Source organism: Rhea americana, unplaced genomic scaffold, assembly GCF_003343005.1.
Source record: "Rhea americana isolate MKP2758 unplaced genomic scaffold, rheAme1 scaffold_134, whole genome shotgun sequence".
NCBI classification, from domain to species: Eukaryota; Metazoa; Chordata; class Aves; order Rheiformes; family Rheidae; genus Rhea; species Rhea americana.
The window spans coordinates 917,464-938,495 of NW_028185417.1; the positions used below are offsets into that span (position 1 = coordinate 917,464).

The 21,032-nt window shown below is 34.8% G+C and overlaps 2 protein-coding genes across 3 annotated transcripts in view; one reads left to right on the top strand and one right to left on the bottom strand.

Annotated features, from left to right (window-relative positions):
* The window catches only part of TFB1M (transcription factor B1, mitochondrial), a 32,804-nt gene that overhangs the window by 6,459 nt on the left and 5,313 nt on the right, over positions 1–21,032 (bottom strand). For both annotated transcript variants that reach the window (XM_085297986.1, XM_085297987.1), the window contains exons 4-6: positions 19,967–20,075; positions 18,115–18,266; positions 13,205–13,324 (exon numbers count right to left, since the gene is read on the bottom strand). In XM_085297986.1, coding sequence (XP_085154112.1) covers positions 13,205–13,324; positions 18,115–18,266; positions 19,967–20,075 — 381 coding nt within the window. The remainder of the gene's footprint in view (positions 1–13,204; positions 13,325–18,114; positions 18,267–19,966; positions 20,076–21,032) is intronic.
* On the top strand, positions 6,680–7,339 carry CLDN20 (claudin 20). The gene has a single exon (XM_085297975.1). It carries the CDS (start codon positions 6,680–6,682, stop codon positions 7,337–7,339), a length of 660 nt encoding a protein of 219 aa, XP_085154101.1.

Consider the following 21,032-nt stretch of genomic DNA (forward strand, 5'->3'; position numbering starts at 1 on the left):
AAAAAGAGCTAAAAGATGGATTAAAAAGTAGTCCAAACACAGGACACAGGATTTTCCAACAAATCTACTGAGGGTGCTAAGAAATGGGTGATCAAAATTGGAATACTGATGTTGAAAAACCTTAACTAGAAATGTCTTCACTATAACCAAAGGCAAATCAAAGCCAGTATCTACAATATAACATTCARTTCGTTCTGTGTGCTTTCCTTTTCTTTCTCAACTTTCTTTTTCTGTTTAGCAAGTCTGAAATAAGTGGCCAAACACAAAGTCTATTTTACAAAAAAGAGGAATAAACTGGTATGACAGATGCATTAATAATGCTGAACGACACTCAAATCGTTCATTGCATGGGTCTAGAAACTTCCCAAATAGGCACATTACTGTACCCATAAGTTTCACAACTTCCCCTGAAGTACCTATCTGTGCAAGAGACCTCTGATCTGATCAGATACTCACAGGACCATGCATATCCAGAAAAACTCAGCTGTTGTTCTTTTAGAGTGACAACAGTGTAACAAACATCAGACTGTGGTTCCAAGTTTAYATTGCAGCCAAAACCCATGGGCATTCATGACAGACAGATGTAAATGCAAATCACTTATATTCCTAAACAAAAGGATCCAATGACTAGGGAAATACAACACCCTGGATACGCAAGTGTATTTTTTCTTTTTTTAACAGGGCAAATGCATACTTCACATGACCATCCAGCTCCCTGTACAGAAATACTAAGGGCTGATTTACATACTTGTATGTTTATTTACAATTTTGCCATGAAATAACACAGTGCATTTACTTCCCCCMAAAAAATAGGGACAAAAAGCCACTAGGGACCACTTGGGATCGCCTCATCCCCTCAATTTTGCAGAACTGCTGTTAAGTGAGATATGACGACTCTTGTTTTTAGAAGTAGCAGCTGCATCTTTAACAAAAATTACTCAAGGGAAAACAAATCCACAATCCAGATGCAGTGTACTATTTAAGAGAAAAACAGCTCAATTTGCAATCTCAAGGCTAGTGRGCAATAATTTCTGCTTCTGAAACAAAAAATGGTACTTCTCAGCATTTGCTCCATTGTAGGCATTGTTTTCTTTGGAACCCCAGGAAAGCTGCTTGGTTACTGTAGCAACAGATACAGGGGAGAGCTTTTTACTTGCAATTGGCCACTCCCTTAGAATTACACATGCTATTTTTCCCTAACCTGCATAAAACAGAGAGCAGAAATATGAAAGTCCATATAGAGTACACAAGGGCATTTAAAGCACATAAGTTGTGTGTGGATAATTTCATTAGTAACACATTTTTTTTTAATTTTCCCCAAACATATTAGAAACATCTATAAAATAATACTCAACACTTAAACCTTCATTGTACTGAAGATATACTTGATGAGTGAGGGGAGAATAACTGCTACACTATTGAAAGTTCAGTATATATCAGTTGAATAATATGTTTATTGATTATTTTTATGTTCAAAGGAAGCACGAACATATCATGGAGTACAGTTTAATTCAGCGTAGTCTGCTGCCTGGCTGATAAAATCAACTCTCTAAATCAGAATGAGCTGAAATAAGAAAATTTTTGCATTTACTAGTTGTTTGCAATAAAGGTCTTACGATAGGCCATACATGTATCTTGCAACAAAGCTGTATTAAAAGCAAACCCACATATCCTTTTCCAAGTTGTCATTTCCTCTTATAAGGAACCGAAATCTAAGCAGACTATAGTAAAACTCCATAAAAACAGATTGCTTGTGTTCCAAACAAGGCACTTCAAAAGTCAGAATTTTCACAAACCAAGTGTTCGGTAGCAGGATTTTATCCACCTACAACTTATGTCTAACACCAGATACGTATATCTCACAGCTATCTTGTTCTGATGTGAGGGTTTCATTTTGGTTCACTTTTAGCAGAAAATAATCGTGCCACCACATTAACAGCTATAATCTAGTTCCTGTGTAACAACAGCTTTGAAATAATTTAACTCCACTCACACTACTGCAAGGCTCAAATCAGCCTCAGGGTTTAGAAAATTTCCCTAGAATGTTTTGCTTTTGTAAGCTCTTTGTTTAATTTCATCTGATGTCCCTCCCTACTTCTTCAGAAAGAATAGTGGTAAAGCCAAAGGTCAAAAMCCCATTTTTAGATAAAAGTTTATTAATTCTAATGATACTCATTCCCCAAATACTATTCAAGTAGCCAAAGCACTGGTGAGTTTTACTGATGTAAACTAAGAATATACGAATATGATAATTAAGTATACAAGTTCAGATCAAAGGTCCATCGAGACGAAATACCGCCTCCAGCAACGGCAAGCAGCATGCATATGGAGAAAGAGTACTAGGAGAAGTCAAGCAGATAGCAGAATTGTTGAGGATGCCCTCCCACGCTTCTGTGGTTTGGGCATAGGGGGCCAGAAAWGATGCCTTTACATTTACTAAACCTCAAGGGATTTTTCTGCCAAGAATTGGGCCCTGTTGCTTTTTGAACCCTGCAAGCATTATGCATTTTGCAGCATCTTGTAGTAATGAGCTTTTACAGTTACACACACATCGTGCAAAGTAGCCCATTCATTCTGTAGCTGTGCCTTCTGCTATTTTTAATATATGACCTCTTGTTATCATATTGGAAAAGACAGGATTTTACTTCCCCATGACGCTCAAAATTTTCCAGCTCTCTAACTTAACCTTCCACAGAGTGGGTTCCTTTCCAAAACAGGCTCTAGATTATTTACAGCTTCTCATACAGAAGTTAAGATTTCTGATTGTCTTACTAATCACTTCTTTGAGACAGGGCAAAGAGCACTAAGATGAGGTTTTCCTGGGTAGTACAGCACTTTCCTACTAATTCCTAAAACTTAACTTGCTGAATTGAGTTGTTTTTATGGAACAGTAGTCCCAAAGCCTCATTTCAGATTAATAAATTCAGARACTGTTATTGTATATGTGAAGTGAAAGTGGGTCTTCCGCTTGTGTGCCACTTTTATTTATTAATGCTTAATTTGCTGTTTTATCATCCAATCTGCAGTATTATAAAGGTCCTTTTGCAATTTTTCAAAGATCTCATCTCTACTATTGTGAATAACTTTCATGAGTAAAATGTATCACATCAGTCTTCATTCATTCCCAGACTACTTAAGTTATACAAGTATCACTTTGATTTGCTGTGTAATTCCACTATTAAATTAAATTTCATTCACTGTGAAAATTTACTCTGTCCTTTTTTCCCCTTCTTTTTCCCAACTATTTATCTCTTTCAAGACCTTTCCTCTTACTCTTTGAGAGTTWAATTCTTTCAAGAGCCTTGCGAGGACCATCATGCATGCCTCCTGAAAACATAGGTAAAACACACTCTGGTTCATACATTCTCTGACTGCTCCAAAGAACTCCAAATAGATTTATGAAACAAGACACATTTTTTGCAGCATTTATGAACTTATCTACTAATTCTCTTTTTTACAGTAGTGTGYATCAGTTTTCCTAGTACTGCAGAAAGTTCTTGACAAGCAGGAAAAAYTCCTAAGAACATCTAAATATGTTATGTCAAAATGTATACATTAAATTAGCTTATATTGCAGCTACTGAATCATCACACAAGAGCCGAAGAGTRGTTATAGAAACTTTTCTTGGATGAGTCCATGATCAAGCTATTAAACTTCACTTTGTCCAAAAAGAAAACTCCTATATGTTCTGAGGGTATCAAATGTTCTTCATTAGCAAATGAAAATAAAGAAACCAAATTGTTTCCCAAAATCTTTTGTAACACAAAGAATATCACATGGAAAGCAAAGATTAGATGTAGAACCTATGGTTATATGACTGTTCCAGTCAGCAAGATTTTCCCCCTAACTTTTCAATTTCACACACTGACTTGGTGAGCCACTTCACCAATGCACTAGTTACCATATAAACCTTATTATTAGGTTTTATTCCTTCATTCATTYACATAGGCTCATGAAAAAAMAACAACATATAGGTTGCTGAAGATATCAAGAAGAGATAAGTAAAAACTGTAGCTGAAAAGAAATGTGCTGCTCTTCCAATTACAAATCAAAACATATTGCATAGCTCTTTCCTAGGAAATGTAAACTCATAAGAAGATTATCTGTGATTAARAAAAACACCCTCTAGTTCTAGCTCTCAGTTTGCCAGAAATGAATTCTAACCCCACTTTTAAAAGTATRTAAGTCTTCACAATTTCTGGATTCTGAAGATTTTCTTGCTGTTATCACTGTTTGCAATTCTCATCATGGAATCTATGCATTATTATATATTTGGGAGTAATGGTTTCCATGTGTTTTTCTCTATAATCTCTTTGCTTTCCCTTACTAAGTTTTTTTCAAACAAAACTCATTAAACAAAGTAATCCTTTATTCTCTGGTAGATGGAACTAAGAGAGGGAACAAGCAGCAAGATCGCACTTAGAAGAAGAGAGAAAAAGAACACTCTGAGAGAAGAAAGAGAGGAAAAACAACACCGAGAAATTCTTGTTAATACATGCCAATGCAGTTTTATATGAGAAGGGATAGTTCTAATCAAGAGAAATTATATTTTTCCAGGGCCTCTACAGTGAAGAAAACATCTTAGACCTCACATCTAGCAGTAAGTGCTACACAAAGAGGAATGTAAAATAACGGTATCTTTTATTACAGTGTACAGTGCTTATACTTGAATTTATTGTGCCTTTGATTTAGTTCACCCCATTAATTATAATGTGTGACTACTGTTTGCAGTGCTTTAGGTTGGTGTTCGCACATTTGAATACGYTGAAATTTTTAAAAAGGAAGCAATGAAAAAAGCTATTTCAAGATGCTAATCAGCTGACTCAGATTATGCTTTTGAATGAAAGTTTTGAGCTATCTAGTCATGTCAGTTCCTTCTGCAAAAGGAAGCTAAGCATTCTTTCCTAGGGGCCTAATACAGAAAATAATATGCATTTCTCAAAGCAACTCTTCACAGTTCGAACACACTGAAGGGATTTTGAAATAGGCAGGTCTTTGAGATAGCGTTTTAAAACTGAATAGCTGTTAACATTCTCACTTTAATTGTAAGCCTTATTAAAATATGTATGCTCGACAGAAATAGCACATCTCTGAATAATTACTTGGAATAAGTAGAATATATAAATTCTGGTTTATTGCTAATCCTACTCTACAGAACTTGAAATATAATGCTGTTGAAAACTTGGTTGCTTAGAAAGAACACATGTTCATCAAAACATGGTCACCTTATAGATAATAAAGTGAAATAAGTGTACTGCAGAGATTTTCTACTTTTCCAGAAAGTGTTTCACTTATTTCAACTTCACCTCCTACTATTTCAGCTTTTCCCCTAAGTTCTAATACTAAAGACTATTTTAATACTATTGTTCATATTTACACAATAGAAAAAGTTAAAAATCAGTTAAACAGAAGGTATTAGAKATCATATTCCAAACTAAGGACTTCTCTTTCTCTATCAAGCTGAAAAAATACAACCTGCCCTCTGTACATTCCAATTCTAAACACAGGACACCTTTAGCTTTTCCTAGTCACACAGGTTTCAAACCATTTAACTTCATCTGCTATCCCAAAGCCACAACTGATGTAACAGCAATAGTTCTGATTTCCCAGGTGCATAGCCATTTTATCACACTACTTAAATGTTCGTTTCAAATGTAATTTGACCCTTCATGCAAGAATAGTAGAATACAGTTTTAGAATGAATTTTAAAAATAACAACGTGGCAAATTTGCCAGTGATCTCAGGCAGGGATGTGGCCAATTAAAAAATTGGACTAAACACAGCAGAGCTGTTCCTTAGTGTTAAAATAGGTATTTTATTTGAGAGAGAAAAGTGTATTTTATTCTTTCTTGTAAGAGACTCAAGACTGTTGCTCTAAGTCAAGAACTGAGAATTACATTTCTGAAAATAAAATGTTAATTTAGAAAATTAAGTTACATATGTGGCCACTTTATTGTGATAATACTGCAAAACCTAAATACCATCTCATTCTCTCTCTCAAAAGCATTAAATTCRGGGACAGTTATGAAACAGAACAACATATAATGTTTCAACAGCAGAAATGAAAGGGTTACTTTTAGCCATACTTTAAACAAAAAGTATTATTATCAACGTGCATAGTTATAAAAATAGTCAACAGGAACAGACTACAACCATCTATTATATACTTAAGGTGAGGTATTTTATGAGTAACATATATTTTCTATCACAGTATTTTTCCAGAATGGCTTTTAAATTTGTAAGTTTTTAATGCTCCACTTACAATGTATTCTTGCCTAGTAAGCCAGCGATCTGCATATTACTACTGAACACAACTCCAGCAAAACAAGTTATGCTTGATGGCTTGCAATCATGTATGAAAGGGCAGCTTCTTCTTACAATCAATTCTCAAACACTGTCCATTTGTCATCATTTATGTTCAAGTACCTTCTGTACAGCTGCTTGGCTGCTCTCATCTGCTGCAGGGTCACGTTCAGATATTCATTCAGATAGCTCTAATTTTAAATGCAAGCTCTTTTGTTTGCTGATTTCTTTTTCTTCCCCCCTGCCCTTCTCCTCCTCCCCCTCCCTTCTCCCCATCACACAGACGGCTACAGCCTTGGCTGCGAAGCTACCAACCAGTTGCAYACAATTGCAAGACAGAAACAAGCAGACAAAAAGGTGACAGCAAATAATCCTCATGGCATCAGCAGGTCTGCAGTTCTTTGCTTTTATTCTAGCTTTGTTTGGCATTTTTGGAGACATCACAGCCACTCTCCTACCTAACTGGAAGGTAAATGCAGATGTTGGTTCAAATATCATAACAGCTATAACACAGATGCAAGGACTKTGGATGGACTGCACATGGTACAGCACCGGGATGTTTAGCTGTACCCTGAAATACTCCGTTCTCTCTCTCCCTGTCTACATCCAGGCTGCACGGACCACCATGGTACTGTCTTGTATCCTATCAGCCTTTGGGATTTGCATCACTACAGTTGGAATGAAATGCACAAAGTTGGGAGGGGACACTGACAGCAAAAGCCACACTTGTTTTGCTGGAGGAGTCTGCTTTATTCTTTCAGGAATCTTTGGATTAATACCAACATCTTGGTACACAAGAGAAATAATTTCAAGTTTTCTGGACACAACCATTCCAGAGAGCAGTAAACATGAACCAGGAGGAGCTGTTTATATAGGATTCATTTCAGCAGGGTTTCTGCTTATTGCCGGTGTGATCTTCTGCACTTCCTGTTTTAAAAAGCAGCAAGGACCATGGATTTACCCTGCAAAACAGCAACATTTCCCATCCACACAGCAAGAGAACAATGCAGGTTACAACCTGAAGGACTACGTGTAAATACACTTATTTCTACCAGTTGAAGCTTTTTTTGTGCTGAGTCTGCTTATTTTAAAGAATTTATCAAAATAACATATTTTTTCTTATGCCAAGGCTGTAATTTTGTTTTAGCAAAGTATTTTTATATTTAATGACATCAGCAAAAAGAACGAGGTAGGAAACAAAGCTTAAGTCTGCGGCAAAAGTACTTTTTCTGATCATTTTTGCAAACCTAGTTCTTTTTAGCTTTCCAAGTAAAATTTACTGGAGAAAAAGAAATCATTTTAAACTATAACTCTCAGTACAATTAAAATGATGTCTTGTTAGAGAAAAGATGTTTAAAAATATGCTGTTACTTATTTAGCAAATAAGGTTATCAGTAACATATAACATGGGATTATGTCATTTACTTTTTATTCTTTAACTGAAACGCAAGTGAAAAAAAGAAAGTAAAAGAAAATAAAAAAGGAAACACTTGCTGTCCAAGATGCTCATTTCATTKGTTTTCAAGTAATAGACATATCTGCCTTTCATTTTCAGTTCTCAACTGCACTGGCAACTGATTTTTCTTTTTTTTTTTTTTTTTTTTTTTTTAATTTTAAAAAAGAGAGAGAGAGAGCGAGAGAAAGAAGAAAGAAAAAGCCACAAAACTCTTAACTGTATTTTGTAGCTCCATATCAGGCTAAAGAATTAACACTACCATTCAGATATTGCCAGAAATGACTCTCCTGCCCCAAACTGCCACCTACTGTGGGTTTCACTTTTAATTGTTAAAGAAATGTCTATTGGGCAGTCTCCAACAGCTATGAATCTACCACTACACAACAAATGATAGATTTGAAGAGCAACAAAAGAATAGAAATGTCACCATAACTAAGAAAACACCTGCAAACTTTAACACACAGGATACAAAGTAAGTAACCACATACAAGAAAAATCTGAAAGTGTTCTGGCTTACACTTGCACTCAARGTAGCTTTTAACTACAGCTACCATTACCCAGCCTTGCACATTTTTAGCCTTCTAAAAGAACTTTATTGCTCCTATCAATTATTTCAGTGGGCTCTGCTTCAGGCCCACTGCTACATATTSTATTATGGTAAACTGTAATATACAACGGTGGTAAAGAGACTGCATCTTCATTTAAATGTATTTTRTTAACTCTGTTAATTTGATTAACARTCTTGAATCCTTTAACCTTCTCTTTCAGAATACAGAATTTGTTTCTTATGGGGTCTGGACATCCTCTGTCATATCTAAAAGCTTCCCTAAATGAGAATCAAATTCATGTTAATTTGCTAGCATATACAAGAAAATGGAAAGAAGAAAGGACACAGGCCTTCAAATTTAGGAATATGACAACAGTGGATGATTCTTACAACAAAAGCAACTTTTAGTTTGCTTATTCATATAAAACTCTTAGTTCCTAGGTTATTACCTAAATTTCACCAATACACTACAAAGCAGCTATGATCTTAAATATACAGTTAGCATAAAAGAGCTGTTGGTTAAATTAAAATCTTCTATTATAGCATTTGAAAAAGTAAAACTTACTTTATGTAGGTAATGCAAAGAGTCTTTGTTCTAATATCCGTAAACTCTGAATGGAACTTCATCTTGCTTGTATTACTATTATTAGATGATCATTTTGAATACCTATCTATTCATCAAGGAGCTTGTTTTGTACTAGCCTTAATACTTGATCAGCTATTATTCACTAATGCAGAGACTTAACTATGAGCAAAACTCCAAATTTTCTTTGTTGAGACATAATAGTGTACAGCACTATTCCATTCCATAACCAAATCTTATTAAATATAAACCTTTACAGGTACTGTTGAAATAATTTTCATTCCTTAGGCAAATGAAGTAAACTACCTATTTCGAAAAGCAYGCCTGTCAGTCCTTGGTAACGCGCCTGACATAACACTGAGTTATCATTGCTAATATGTGAATTAAATTGACATTTATAAAACAAGAACCAAAAAAGTTTTAATATGAAGGCATAGGAAAAACGCAGTAATTTCATCTTCCAAGTAAAAATGAAGTTTTCGTAAGTTACACACACAGCTCCAATTTTTATTGCTAAAACTATATACAGAAGTACCTGAAATTCTTTGTATAGCTATGAAATAAAACCAGAGCATTGAGCTATTTCACTCATAACACGCTGCAACAGCCTTCGAAGAAAGGAGAGGTTCTATCTGCAATTATAGTATCTAAAGTCACATGTTAGCCTACTGCTAAAACAAATAGGGAGAACACAGAAGATAAATCTACAACAGGAGTTTGAAGGAAACAAAATACAGTGAAACARGTGCCAAATCTGTCTGAGACGCTTGTACTTTCTGCTTTTGTAATATAGTCAGTATTTGTTTCAACTCAAAGAAATGTATTAAATAAATACATTCTTGCCTTTAACCTTACTGTCTTTTTTGAAAAGGCTTTATTCAACTKATCACCAACTGATCACAGAATTTCCATATACTAAGACATTTGTCAGGACTCTATGGGACAGATGCTCTGAGGCAACTAAGGCCTTCTTTGTACAGGAAAGCRGGAATATAAGTTAGAGCTTCCTAATTTTGAGATCTAGTCTGCAGAAGACTTTCGATTGCACTAGCGCTACCATATTCTCAAATTGYACCCAATATTTAGAAAAAAAGATAGAATTGGAATACTGGCACTACTGAGCACTATTTCACATATTTAATAATAAAACTTCTGGAAGACGTTTCTGGAAATTAGGTCTGAGAGGGAGCCAAAAAAACTCCCCAAAAATGCAAAGCAAAAAATAAGCAAGGCCATTTTTTTCCACATTAGACTGAAATCATGAATAATAGCTTACCATGTTTGAACAGTAACCTCTTCAAAAATACAAACAGCATTTTAAATCCTCATCAGACTATATACAGATATAGGCTTTAAAATTCACAGTGATAAGGGAAAGGGAATGATTTTCCAGAAGTTCTCAGGATATAAACCTGAGTGAAAAAAAAAAAAAAAACAAGAAACAGACTGTAATAAAGGTGAAGGAGGATTCCTGAGGAACTGAACCAACCAGTTTAAGAGGAACTTGCAGAAGCAGTAGGTTACATTTCTGAAACAGAATGGATTTCCATGTATATTCAGGGCAAACAAACCTTATTCAGGTTTAGAATCAGTCACATCTTTACAAAAASAAAACAAAACAAAAAAACAGATTTCTGTCCAAAATGCAGTTTGATTTATTCATTCCTGATTCACATAATTGTAATGGATGTTAATAAAAATGCCATTGTAGATAAGAAGATAGCAAAGAGATTGTTCTCCTCTATCCACCCAAGAATAGACAGGAGGGAGAAAAGATTGTTACTGTCTTAAACAGGGAATGAGATGTAGGTGACAAACTACTGTAGCAAATAGGAAGGAGTTAAATACGCTAAGAATGAGCAGGGCAAAATTTAAAGATTACAGACTTGGAAATTAGAGATCTTTGACAAAGATAACAAATGAAAAGCTTTTATTTATTAACATCTTCTAATAGTTCTTATCAAATTTTCTAGGCATATTCCCTAAACTGTTCACAAATGCAAAATGTAAAATAGAAAACTTCTCAAAGATGCTACAATCCTAGCAACACTGTTTTGTCATTAAATCCACATCTCCTCCTCCAGAAATACCCAAAGAAACAGATTAGTCTTGCTGACAGACTTGAAGGTAAAGACCAAGTGCCCATAATTCAAAAATAAAAGCATCTTCTTGAACCAAATATACCTTTTTTAGAGGTATACCACATCTCTCTACTTAGAAGAATGGAGCTATTGAATGGGAACGTCCAACTGTGCTCCTTACTGATAATCAGATCCATCGTATATGCTCTTTCCAGGAAGTAATAGCACAAATGATATTTGACAGGGCAATGCAGAGAAAAATAACAAGCAACAGATGAGTGCCATGAGTAATCCAGGGAAAAATGAGAAATATTTTGTTTTCTCTTCCCTTTTTTATGCTTCAATTTGTTAGGCTGCTTTTTAGAAGAACCACATCCAGTTGCTGCTGTTGAAGATTCAACTCCATTATTCTCTACACTACAGCCTYGTCCAACTAGTAAAGTTTTTTGTCTGGTATCTTCTGGTAACTCCCAGTTATTATACCAGTACTAATAAGTACTACTCATCTACTCTACACTTTACAAAAAACAACCTACAGTTAAAAGAATTATTTTTTTTCTGGACTGATCAAATTATATCATCAAGTATTGCCAATTTGTATAATGTTTCTTTCAAAACTTACTGGTATGACAAGTCAGTTTCCAGTATCCCAAAATAGTCATGATAGAAAGGGCAATGACATCTGAAGTATTTACTTACAGCCGTTCTATCTAGAGACTGTAACATGGATACTTTAGCTACTCAAATACATTTAGAAAGTAAGTAAAACATGAATAGTAAAATATGTTTCTTATTGCCACCAGGAGCATTAACTGTTTGAATAGCTTGGAAATTTTATTAATGATACTGATTTCTTCAACTGCCTCAAGCACTACATTAACTTGAACTAATACAGAAACGCCAAAACACCTTTCCAAAAGGCACTCAGTGGCAGCAACGTAACTGGAAGCTGATCAGATTGAATTACATAATCATACTCTAGCTATTGCTCTGTGAGGGACAAAGCATACTTCCTTCAACTCTCTCATTATAAACATGCATTTATCTACATCATCAGATACTTAAAATAACTCCTGATTATTAGCCAGTTTAAAAAAGAAAACATTTCTATTGCATATTGTTAGTGCTTTTTAGCAACTTTAATGGCATTCTCCCAAAGAAGCCCGTTTTCTGAAACAAAATACRACTCTCACTGTTTATCATTAATACAAAACTAAGAATGACCTTACATTACATCTGCTATGAGGATCTTCTTCAAAAGTGGAGAAAGTTGTTAAAAGGAGAAACAAATATTATAATTTTTGTTCATCTTGTACTATAGGTGGATGTATTGATCACAACTGAATTGTGATGGATTACTTTTTAAAAGAGAAATTAACCAGAAATAGTAGAACTCACCAATTTTTAAAGAATTAAAACTGTATTTGAAATCATTATAGTGTAAGTTATAAATCAAACTCAGTACGTCTAATGCATATTTCAGTCACAGCAGAGAGGAAAAGAAAATACCTAACAGTATTCTCAAACTAACATAATAATTCTGGAGTTCAGTAACCCTCATCTGACATGACTATTATCAGATTCCTCAGAAAAATAATGGAGCTTAAAGTAGAAGCTGTCTATAAGGGAATGCTCTTTCCAACTGTTTTCAGCTAATCATTGATCTATGCTCCAAAGCATGACAAAATTATGATCCACTTTGACAGAATATCTCAATATCGTTACCAACACTTCTTTGGTCTCCTGAGGGCCACTGAAGTTTTGGCTGAGACATTTTGTGACACAAAATTCCACAGATTAGTGCTTTTTTAAAATTTCTTTTGTTAGCTTTGTATTTTGCATTTTCAGTTTCAGTGGACGCTTTCTGGTTTTTAATCCTCTCATTTCTCCCCCTTTCAAACAGCTATAAGCTTCTCAAACTCTCCTTGGTTATGTTTTCCAGGGTACTATACAGTTTTATTCTTCAATTCTGATCTCCTCCTCTATTTTAGAAATTTCTTCCAAAACCAGAGCTACACTACTCTTCAACTTGATTCTGCATAGAATTGAGCACTTTTGGTTCCTGATTCCAAAGGCCTTATAGGGAATTAAATGCATTTCACACTGCTCATCATCACCACCCCTTTTTATACAATTAATATCCTATCAAGCTGGTAGTTCCTTCACCAGATCAATATACACTAATCTAAACTAATCAAAAAAAAAAAGAATCAAAGAAACATACCAATACTTACCTCTGGCTGTGGAACAAAGGCTTGACCTGGAATTATGAAACAGTTTTCAACAGTGCAGAGATGCTGAGACATGATGGACAGTCTGCTACGTTGCTTACCTCCTGTCTTAGCCGTGAGCCTCTATGGAAGAATCAAAACATGTGAATCAGCAAAACTAATGATCAAGAGGAAATTATATTAAAGTGGGATTTTCAGTATAATCTAAGGTAAAGACAAATTGAAAAGAAAAAGGAACAATTAAACCAACCTTTACACACCATCCACCTAGAATTTTTCCCCCCACTGTCCTGCAATCAAATGCACATGAAATGTAGCTACTTGAACTTCTGTAGAACTTTGCGAAAGTCAAAATTATTTTGTATGGACACAGAAGAAGACTAAAACACTTCTGACTGCAAGATTCCAGTCAAAAATTGCAATGGTKGACAGTACTGTTACATCCTTTCTTTGCACTGCATCAATCCTCTTTCAAGATCAAATGGAGCTCCACAAACTGAAAATTAGATACTTCACAAGACTTCTCCATTATAAACCGGTCTATGCCTACTTCAAATGTAAGGAGATTGTATCTACTTTATGTAATTTAAGAATACCTAACAATACATAGCATTTAACACTTAAAGTTCAACTTAGTAATTCTTGGAATATCACAAGAAATTTCTCATCAAGGTTATAAAGAAATCATATATATTAGTCTAGTAGCTAACAAAATAGTCCCACATCCTTGGAAGCCAGCTGCAGAGGAGTTGGTAATGAGATGTTGTTTTAAGTCACATAATAAATTATTAAGATTAAAAATAACATTGAGTGAAGGAGAAGTAAATTTAAGAAACAAGAAAAACTTCCCTTAGTAWGCCAGATAAATAGGACAATTTATGGGAAGCTGATTCAGTTGACTGAGGCTCCGATTCAGTCACTGAGCAAACAGCTGTAGGAATCCAGAGATGTCTCAGCTCTTCAGCAGCTGGTTATTCCTTTTTTTGTAACAAGTTCTGCCCCCACAGTAGTAGTGGTTGGAGAGATCACATTCACAGACTTTAGTATCTCCACTTCAAACGTGCCTTCTTAGGACAGATCTAACCATGCTGTAGCTTTAACATAGTATGCTGGATGATGAACTAGGACAACTGAGATACAGATTCTCTTTTACTAACAAGGAAGGAACTGCTCCAAAGGATGCAGCAGACAGTAATAGCAATCTGCTGAAGAACACTAGGCTGCAGTTGTCTGTCAAAATCCTGCAAGGTCTGTAGAGCAAGGAAGCTCCAAAAATTTATCACGTTAACCTAAAAGCATGTAAAGTAGTAGTCAAGACAGAAGGTTTTCCACACTTCCATGATCTGGCAAGAAATACATTCCGAATATAAAAAAGACCTAAGTAAAACAATCCTCAAATGCTAGAGAATATTACATTAACTAAACAGAAATCAAATTTTGAAGATTTCTGTTCTCATTTTTCACTACCTTAACCACAAATAAATGATGAAAAGGCAATCTGCATATCCCCTAACGTCTGTACCTCATGTAGCTTCTGATGAAAATTGTACTCATGAAATGCTGCCATGAGTATTAAAACTATGCCTGAAGAAAGAACTAAGCCTATTGCTAAAGTTTTTTTTCTTTTCTTTCCCCCCCTTTTTTTTAAACAACTCCCCTGAAAGGCAGTTTAAGTATCAGCACAGAGCAAATAAAGTATTTTTCAGTCTTTTCTGAAAGAAAGTTCGATGATTCTTTTTTGCCTACAACAGCATTTAAAGCTACCTTAAATATTGTTTCAGAGGAAACCTGTTAAAAATCCATCAGCCATAGTTACTACTCTTTCAAAAAAAACAAGACTGGAAAGTCTAACAATGCAATCAGATATGCACTTCCGTAATCTCAATGCAATACACTGTTTCATTTTCCTGCAGTGGAAATGAGACAGACATAAGGACAGAGCCTGTAATCCTTCCACTGCCAATTTAAACAAGCCACTCTCACTTTCCAGGAAAACAAGCTAACAAGTTTCAGGTGGTCAGTTCCTTCACTTCAGCTACAGAAGGGGTAAGTTAACAAGTCCACCTCTGGGCAGTAACATCTTAAAAGACTATGACCCACAAAAGAGCTAAGAATGTACTTTTGTAATCTAAGTAATTTTTGTAGTTTTTTTTCTCCCTCCCTTCTCAAAATTTTCTTTGTTCTTATCTTTAAAGTATGGACAGTATCTGAAACTGCACTAATCTACYCATGCTAGAGTTCACCTAACTGGACAAGATTTTTGTGTCTATTACTAATATTTCACCAAGCCATGAAGTAAAGCAAAGATTCTGAAACTTAACTCYGAATTTACTCAAGATGATACTAAACGTCTCTTTCAAACCCGCTCACTATCAACTGCTTTCAGTGACTACCTCATTAACACCAGCACACTGGTTTGTTCTTCAGTAAGCTGCATCATATTACTTTGTTTTCCACAAATACATATTAAAAAGTCTCTATGGCAGATTTGAGGTTTTTCTTCCACAAACGTTAATGCTAATTTTACAAAACAGAACTAAGGAGACAAAATGATCTGCCCAACACTTAACAGCGTCACTTTTACTACTGTAGATAGTTCTACAATAGACAGAACCTTAGCCTCCTTAATAGGCCTCAAAATTCAGTATATGATAACATAAATGCTATTTTTCATTAACAGTTTTAATCAATTTAATCAAATCATGTCAGAACAGAGAAGTCAGTAGCAGTAGTTCTAAACTGACATAATTCATGCTGAACAGTTGTGTTACCAGGAAACAGAGAAACAGGAAGATGTCATCAGCAAGAAACGCAAAGAAATTTTTCACTTGTTACACCAGCTAAAACAAGCCTGACCACAAACAAAACCTGTTGTTTTTTTTCCTTATTGTTAGTATCAAGTTATCTTAGCTAATAATAAGGCAAATGGCTCCATTCCATGACACGATGTTCCCCTACTGCTGAGCTTATGCCAGAYGTACTTTCTTTAGTACTTAGATTCTTAGTTTAGAAAAGTCCAATAATGTCACTGAGCTTTTGAACACAAGAGATTTTCCTTTAAAAGATACGAATCCACAGATACCTAATCTGGTACTGAAATRTTACATAACTTATTATCTGTATTAAATATTAAGCTGCTCTTTATTTACTAGTACTAAATATGTCTGTAATATGCCAGATCACAATGATTCACTTAAGCTACTATAGAGATCCAGACAAAAGACACAGATTTTGATTCTCATTGCTCCTCCTAATCATAAGACAAAACAGTCTCATGTGAAAGGCAGCTTCTCTTCAAAATGAATGTAACAGGATATCAAATCAATTATGGAAATGCAAACCATGCACAATGAATACCTCCTCAGTGGAAACTCTATGTTTAAACAAACATATAAGTCTCAAGGTGAGAATCTYCTTGAGAAGAAGGAGGAGAATGTAGACTCAACCACAGTTAACACTGATTCATTATGTGAACTTGAGTATATCATTCAATTTCCTAATGTTTTTACTTCTCAACTTTTTAAGTACAAGGAATTTAGAGTGCACGGTACTTTGCATCTCATTTGAGCTATGTTGGGTACAGAAGCACTATAATCTGCATGTCACTGATGGCATATGCAGCTGGTTACAGCTATATAAAGTACAGAGTGCATTTAYGCTCTCAACGCTATGCCCATTTTTTTCTACTGCCATCCTAAACCTAAAAATTTTTCCWTCCTCACTTTGCATTTTTTAATCATAGTCCATTTGCTATATTTTGCAATGAGTATAATCTCAAATGGCCTGAAATCATTCTGGAAAACACAAACGATTTTTTTTTATGCCAGAAACCATGTGAACTCAGAATTAATTAAAGAAATCTGGTTTACTGCATACTAAATGTTTGTCCCTGATGTTCTCTAGAGCCACCTACAGGAACCACTTCACCACTTACCTTGAACTTTTCAAGGTCAAAGTAATCACAGAATCATAGAATGGTAAGGTTGGAAGGGACCTCTGGAGATCATCTAGTCCAACCCTCAGCATAGCCCCTACCGGGACTGAACCTGCCACCTTGGCATTAGCAGCACCATGCTCTAACCAGCCAAGCTAAACCTGCACAGAATGCTTTTCTAAGACCTCAAAATAACAATAGACATGCCACTTGTATACATAATTACTGTTAATTTAAATACTGTAAAAAATAGTAACATTTTCCTTTTAGAGCTGTTATTTTGAAAGATTAAAATTAAAACAACATATATATTTAGGTCACACATAGAAAACCAAGCATTTCTGAACACTGGACTAATTAGATAGTTCTCAAAGCATTCTGCCAGTCCTTATTTGTTTATTGAGAATGGAATGCAGATAAGAAGCCAATAGAAATAAACAGTTAAGTCTGAAAGCATTTTGGAGTAGGCTATCCAGTATCAATTGATGTAAAGTCTCTGTCCACCTCTCTGTCTCCATCCACCTCTCTCAGAGGACAAAGGAAATAACTTTTTGTTTAATTCTTGAGATGATTGAAAAGTAAGGAAAAATAGACTGACAAAATGGTGTAAGAATGACTGAGAGAAAAGGAAAAAAGTTACAGAAAGAGTGCTGTGGAATCTATTCATGTTGAAGCAGTCAAACTTCAGAAAAGAATCTATTAAGCACTTCAGTACCTTAATGAAATATATCCCTACATAAGAAATTTTTAAAAATAATTTTGTGTGATGGGAAGAGAACTGAACTGTTAATCAAAGCTCAACTTCATGCTTTACAGCCACAGACGATATCCAAATTAAAACTGAATCAGCACCTTCCTCTCTTTCTAAAGCCAACTAAGAAGGGTTTTGTACTTTCAAATTATAAGCAAAATGTTGCATCTAAACAAAGTTGTGTTCAATTTATCATCTTTAAAATTTTAGTAAAAAGTAACATCTTACCTCTGCTACTTCCTTTTGAAAAGTCAATGTCATCTGGGTCCTGCCATAAATAAAAGGTCCATCTCTTTTGGAAACATTTGCAAGCCATTTGATGATTAGAGGAGTTGAAACACTGAAGGGCAGATTTCCAATGATATGTATATTTGGTGGCTCTGTGAACATTTGGTGGACAAAAAAATAACAATCAAAAATTATTTTTTGAATAAGATTTTGCTATGAAATAACATATTAAAAACATGCATATCAACCTCCACTTAAAATATGAAAACAATTTTTACTGTGCCATACCAAACAAACATTTCCACTTATACTTGTCTTACAGTCATCCTATTAAGAATACTGCCAAAATTGTGTTACTGTTCAAGGTAACCAGTTGGACAAAAAATGATTAGGTTTGAATTTCAGTTATATCGGAATAAATCCACTGATTTCAGCTGAGCTATTCCAGAACAGCAGAAATACATAATTTAGACAACAGCATTTCYATGGTTTTACACTATAAGTACAGAATAAATATCCAATTTTAACATTCCATCCAATACTTTCACCCTAGGTTCATTTTACTGACTGTTCATAACTCCCAAATAATTACCTAGCTCCAACTGGACACAATTCTGCCTCTGTACAAGAATCCTCTGAAAAATAAAAGTCTAATAGCAAGCACAAGACTGCCTGTTAGCCAATGGAAGTTATATATATTGTTCAATAAGGGGGCATTTCATTAGTGGAGACCCTTATCTCTAATTAGAAGTGCAATAAAAGGGAACAGAAAGAAAGCATAGCATTGTTTCTTATATTCTACAGTAGTTAATAATATGAATGAGAAATTGTATCAATTTCAAGTTGGTTTTCTGTCACTTCTTACTTATTGTGTAGGTTATCTGTGATACTTCTAGGATGTTTGTGATATTTCACAAATATCAGATGGATAAGTATCCTTSTGAAATCCACTAGCTTTTCTAATTTTCATATGGCAATAATACAGCTGAAGCATATCTTACCTATAACTAGTTCGCTCTAACTAGTTTTATTTAAACTGTATTTCATCTTCAAACATGCATTTGTTCATAGCTTTKTTTTGTGAAGCACTTACCAATGCAATGAGGCAAATACAGCATTGAATTTTTCAAGGTAAAGATCACATGGCATGATCTTTTATGTTCTAAATGAGAAAGCAGCTTACTGTTCTTCTGGGCCTGCACAGATTGGCAGATTTCTTAAATTAAGAAATTTGGCAAAGGGGCCTGGAAGGTCATCTCTGATTTATCTAATACAGTCACATGCTCCAAAAGGCAGGTAAAATCAAGTCCTAAGAGAACCCCAGGTTTGAAAAAAGCCTCTGATTATATTCTGCATTTGCCAAAGATATCCAGCTGAAGCCAAAGCAAGAAGAAAACTGATTTTTTTAAGGACAAAGTTCTTCCAAATTTCAAAGGTATTTATAGAAGTTTTGTTCAGTGGAAAAACAGAGGTGGTTTTTGGCTTATTCCAAAAGAAGAAGAAACTAGGGAGAAAGTATATTGTTTGCTTTACTTTTATACTTTCCAAGAGACATTATTGTACAGTGAGGACACACTAGAGCTAACAACTGCAAAGCCCTACTGTAATTTTGACTAAGGTGCATGACACAAATTCCATATTTTTGGCTTCGAAGATGATTCTTTAATTGTTTCCTTTTGGTATATAAGAACAGAAGAGAAAAGACTAGCTGCCTTCTCTTTTCTTACCTTCAAAATGTACCCAGTAAGAGAGCAGCACCTGCACTGATACAATGAATTCCAGCTATATTGCCAAACTTTAACTCAGAAACCTTAAAAACGAAACAATAAATAAACCACAATCAAATACTAACCATCCTCCCAGTTCTTTTTCAAGTGCTTTGGAAAAGCTTTCTCCATCTTATATGTAAGAATATCTCCATGAACAATGTGCACTTTTCCCGGAGCTGCTTCAGATAGCATCTGTTTGTAGGCAATCAAGYAGAATTAGGTGTAGTTCATGTTAAGTTTTGAATGCATTCATTTCCAGCTTCAGCAACAGCAAGATTTAAACCATTACTATATATTCTGTACATTTATCTTAAGTGTATGAAAAAGTACAATAGCAGTTAAAACTGAGTGCACTATTAGTAAGTATTTACCTAAAAAGTGAATACTAATAATACAAGTCTGAAGGTGTGATTCTGCAAAGGTTTACTATTTACAGCTACAGAATTCCTTTTTTAACCTGAAGTGAGCTAAATTCTGTGTAGAAAGTACAAAAAAACAGCTTAACTAAAAACTAAGTGTTCCCACATGTTTTAAATGCATTTCCAACTAGGAAAAAAAAATCTAACCCCAACTCCAAGCCATTTAACAGATTTTCAGCACTGCACTAGCAATTATACTGCATACAAATCCACTAACCTGCCTTTGTCCAATCTTTCTTTGAAATTGCTATAAATGWGTAATAGGATGAAAGTTAACATCAGGTCAACAAGAAAACAGCGTAAGAGGAAGCAGATAGCTGCCTACAGAGGTACAGGTTATCATCATATATGCTATTGTTTCTTAATAATGGTTTCCAAGTCAAGAGTGTCTGGGGTTTTTTATTATTACACTTACTATAATTGAGAACTGCATTTAATTTATCAACTGAAAACCACAGTAGTACACTGCTAACTTGAACAAAAGATTGAGAAACCCACTGAAACTTTCTCAATTTTAAGACAAATGTGTATAGCTAACATCATTATAGGAGCTCCTGTGCACTGAGCACACGGTGAAGTACAGGCCAAGTGATTTTCCATTACGAAGACGCTCTTGTAAGAACAAGAACAACTAAACAAGAGCACAGGCCACTGGAAGGGCATAAAGAACACATAAAAGGTATATTCCAAAGAATTAAATGGTCTTCCTGAGAGAATTTTTGTATTCAAT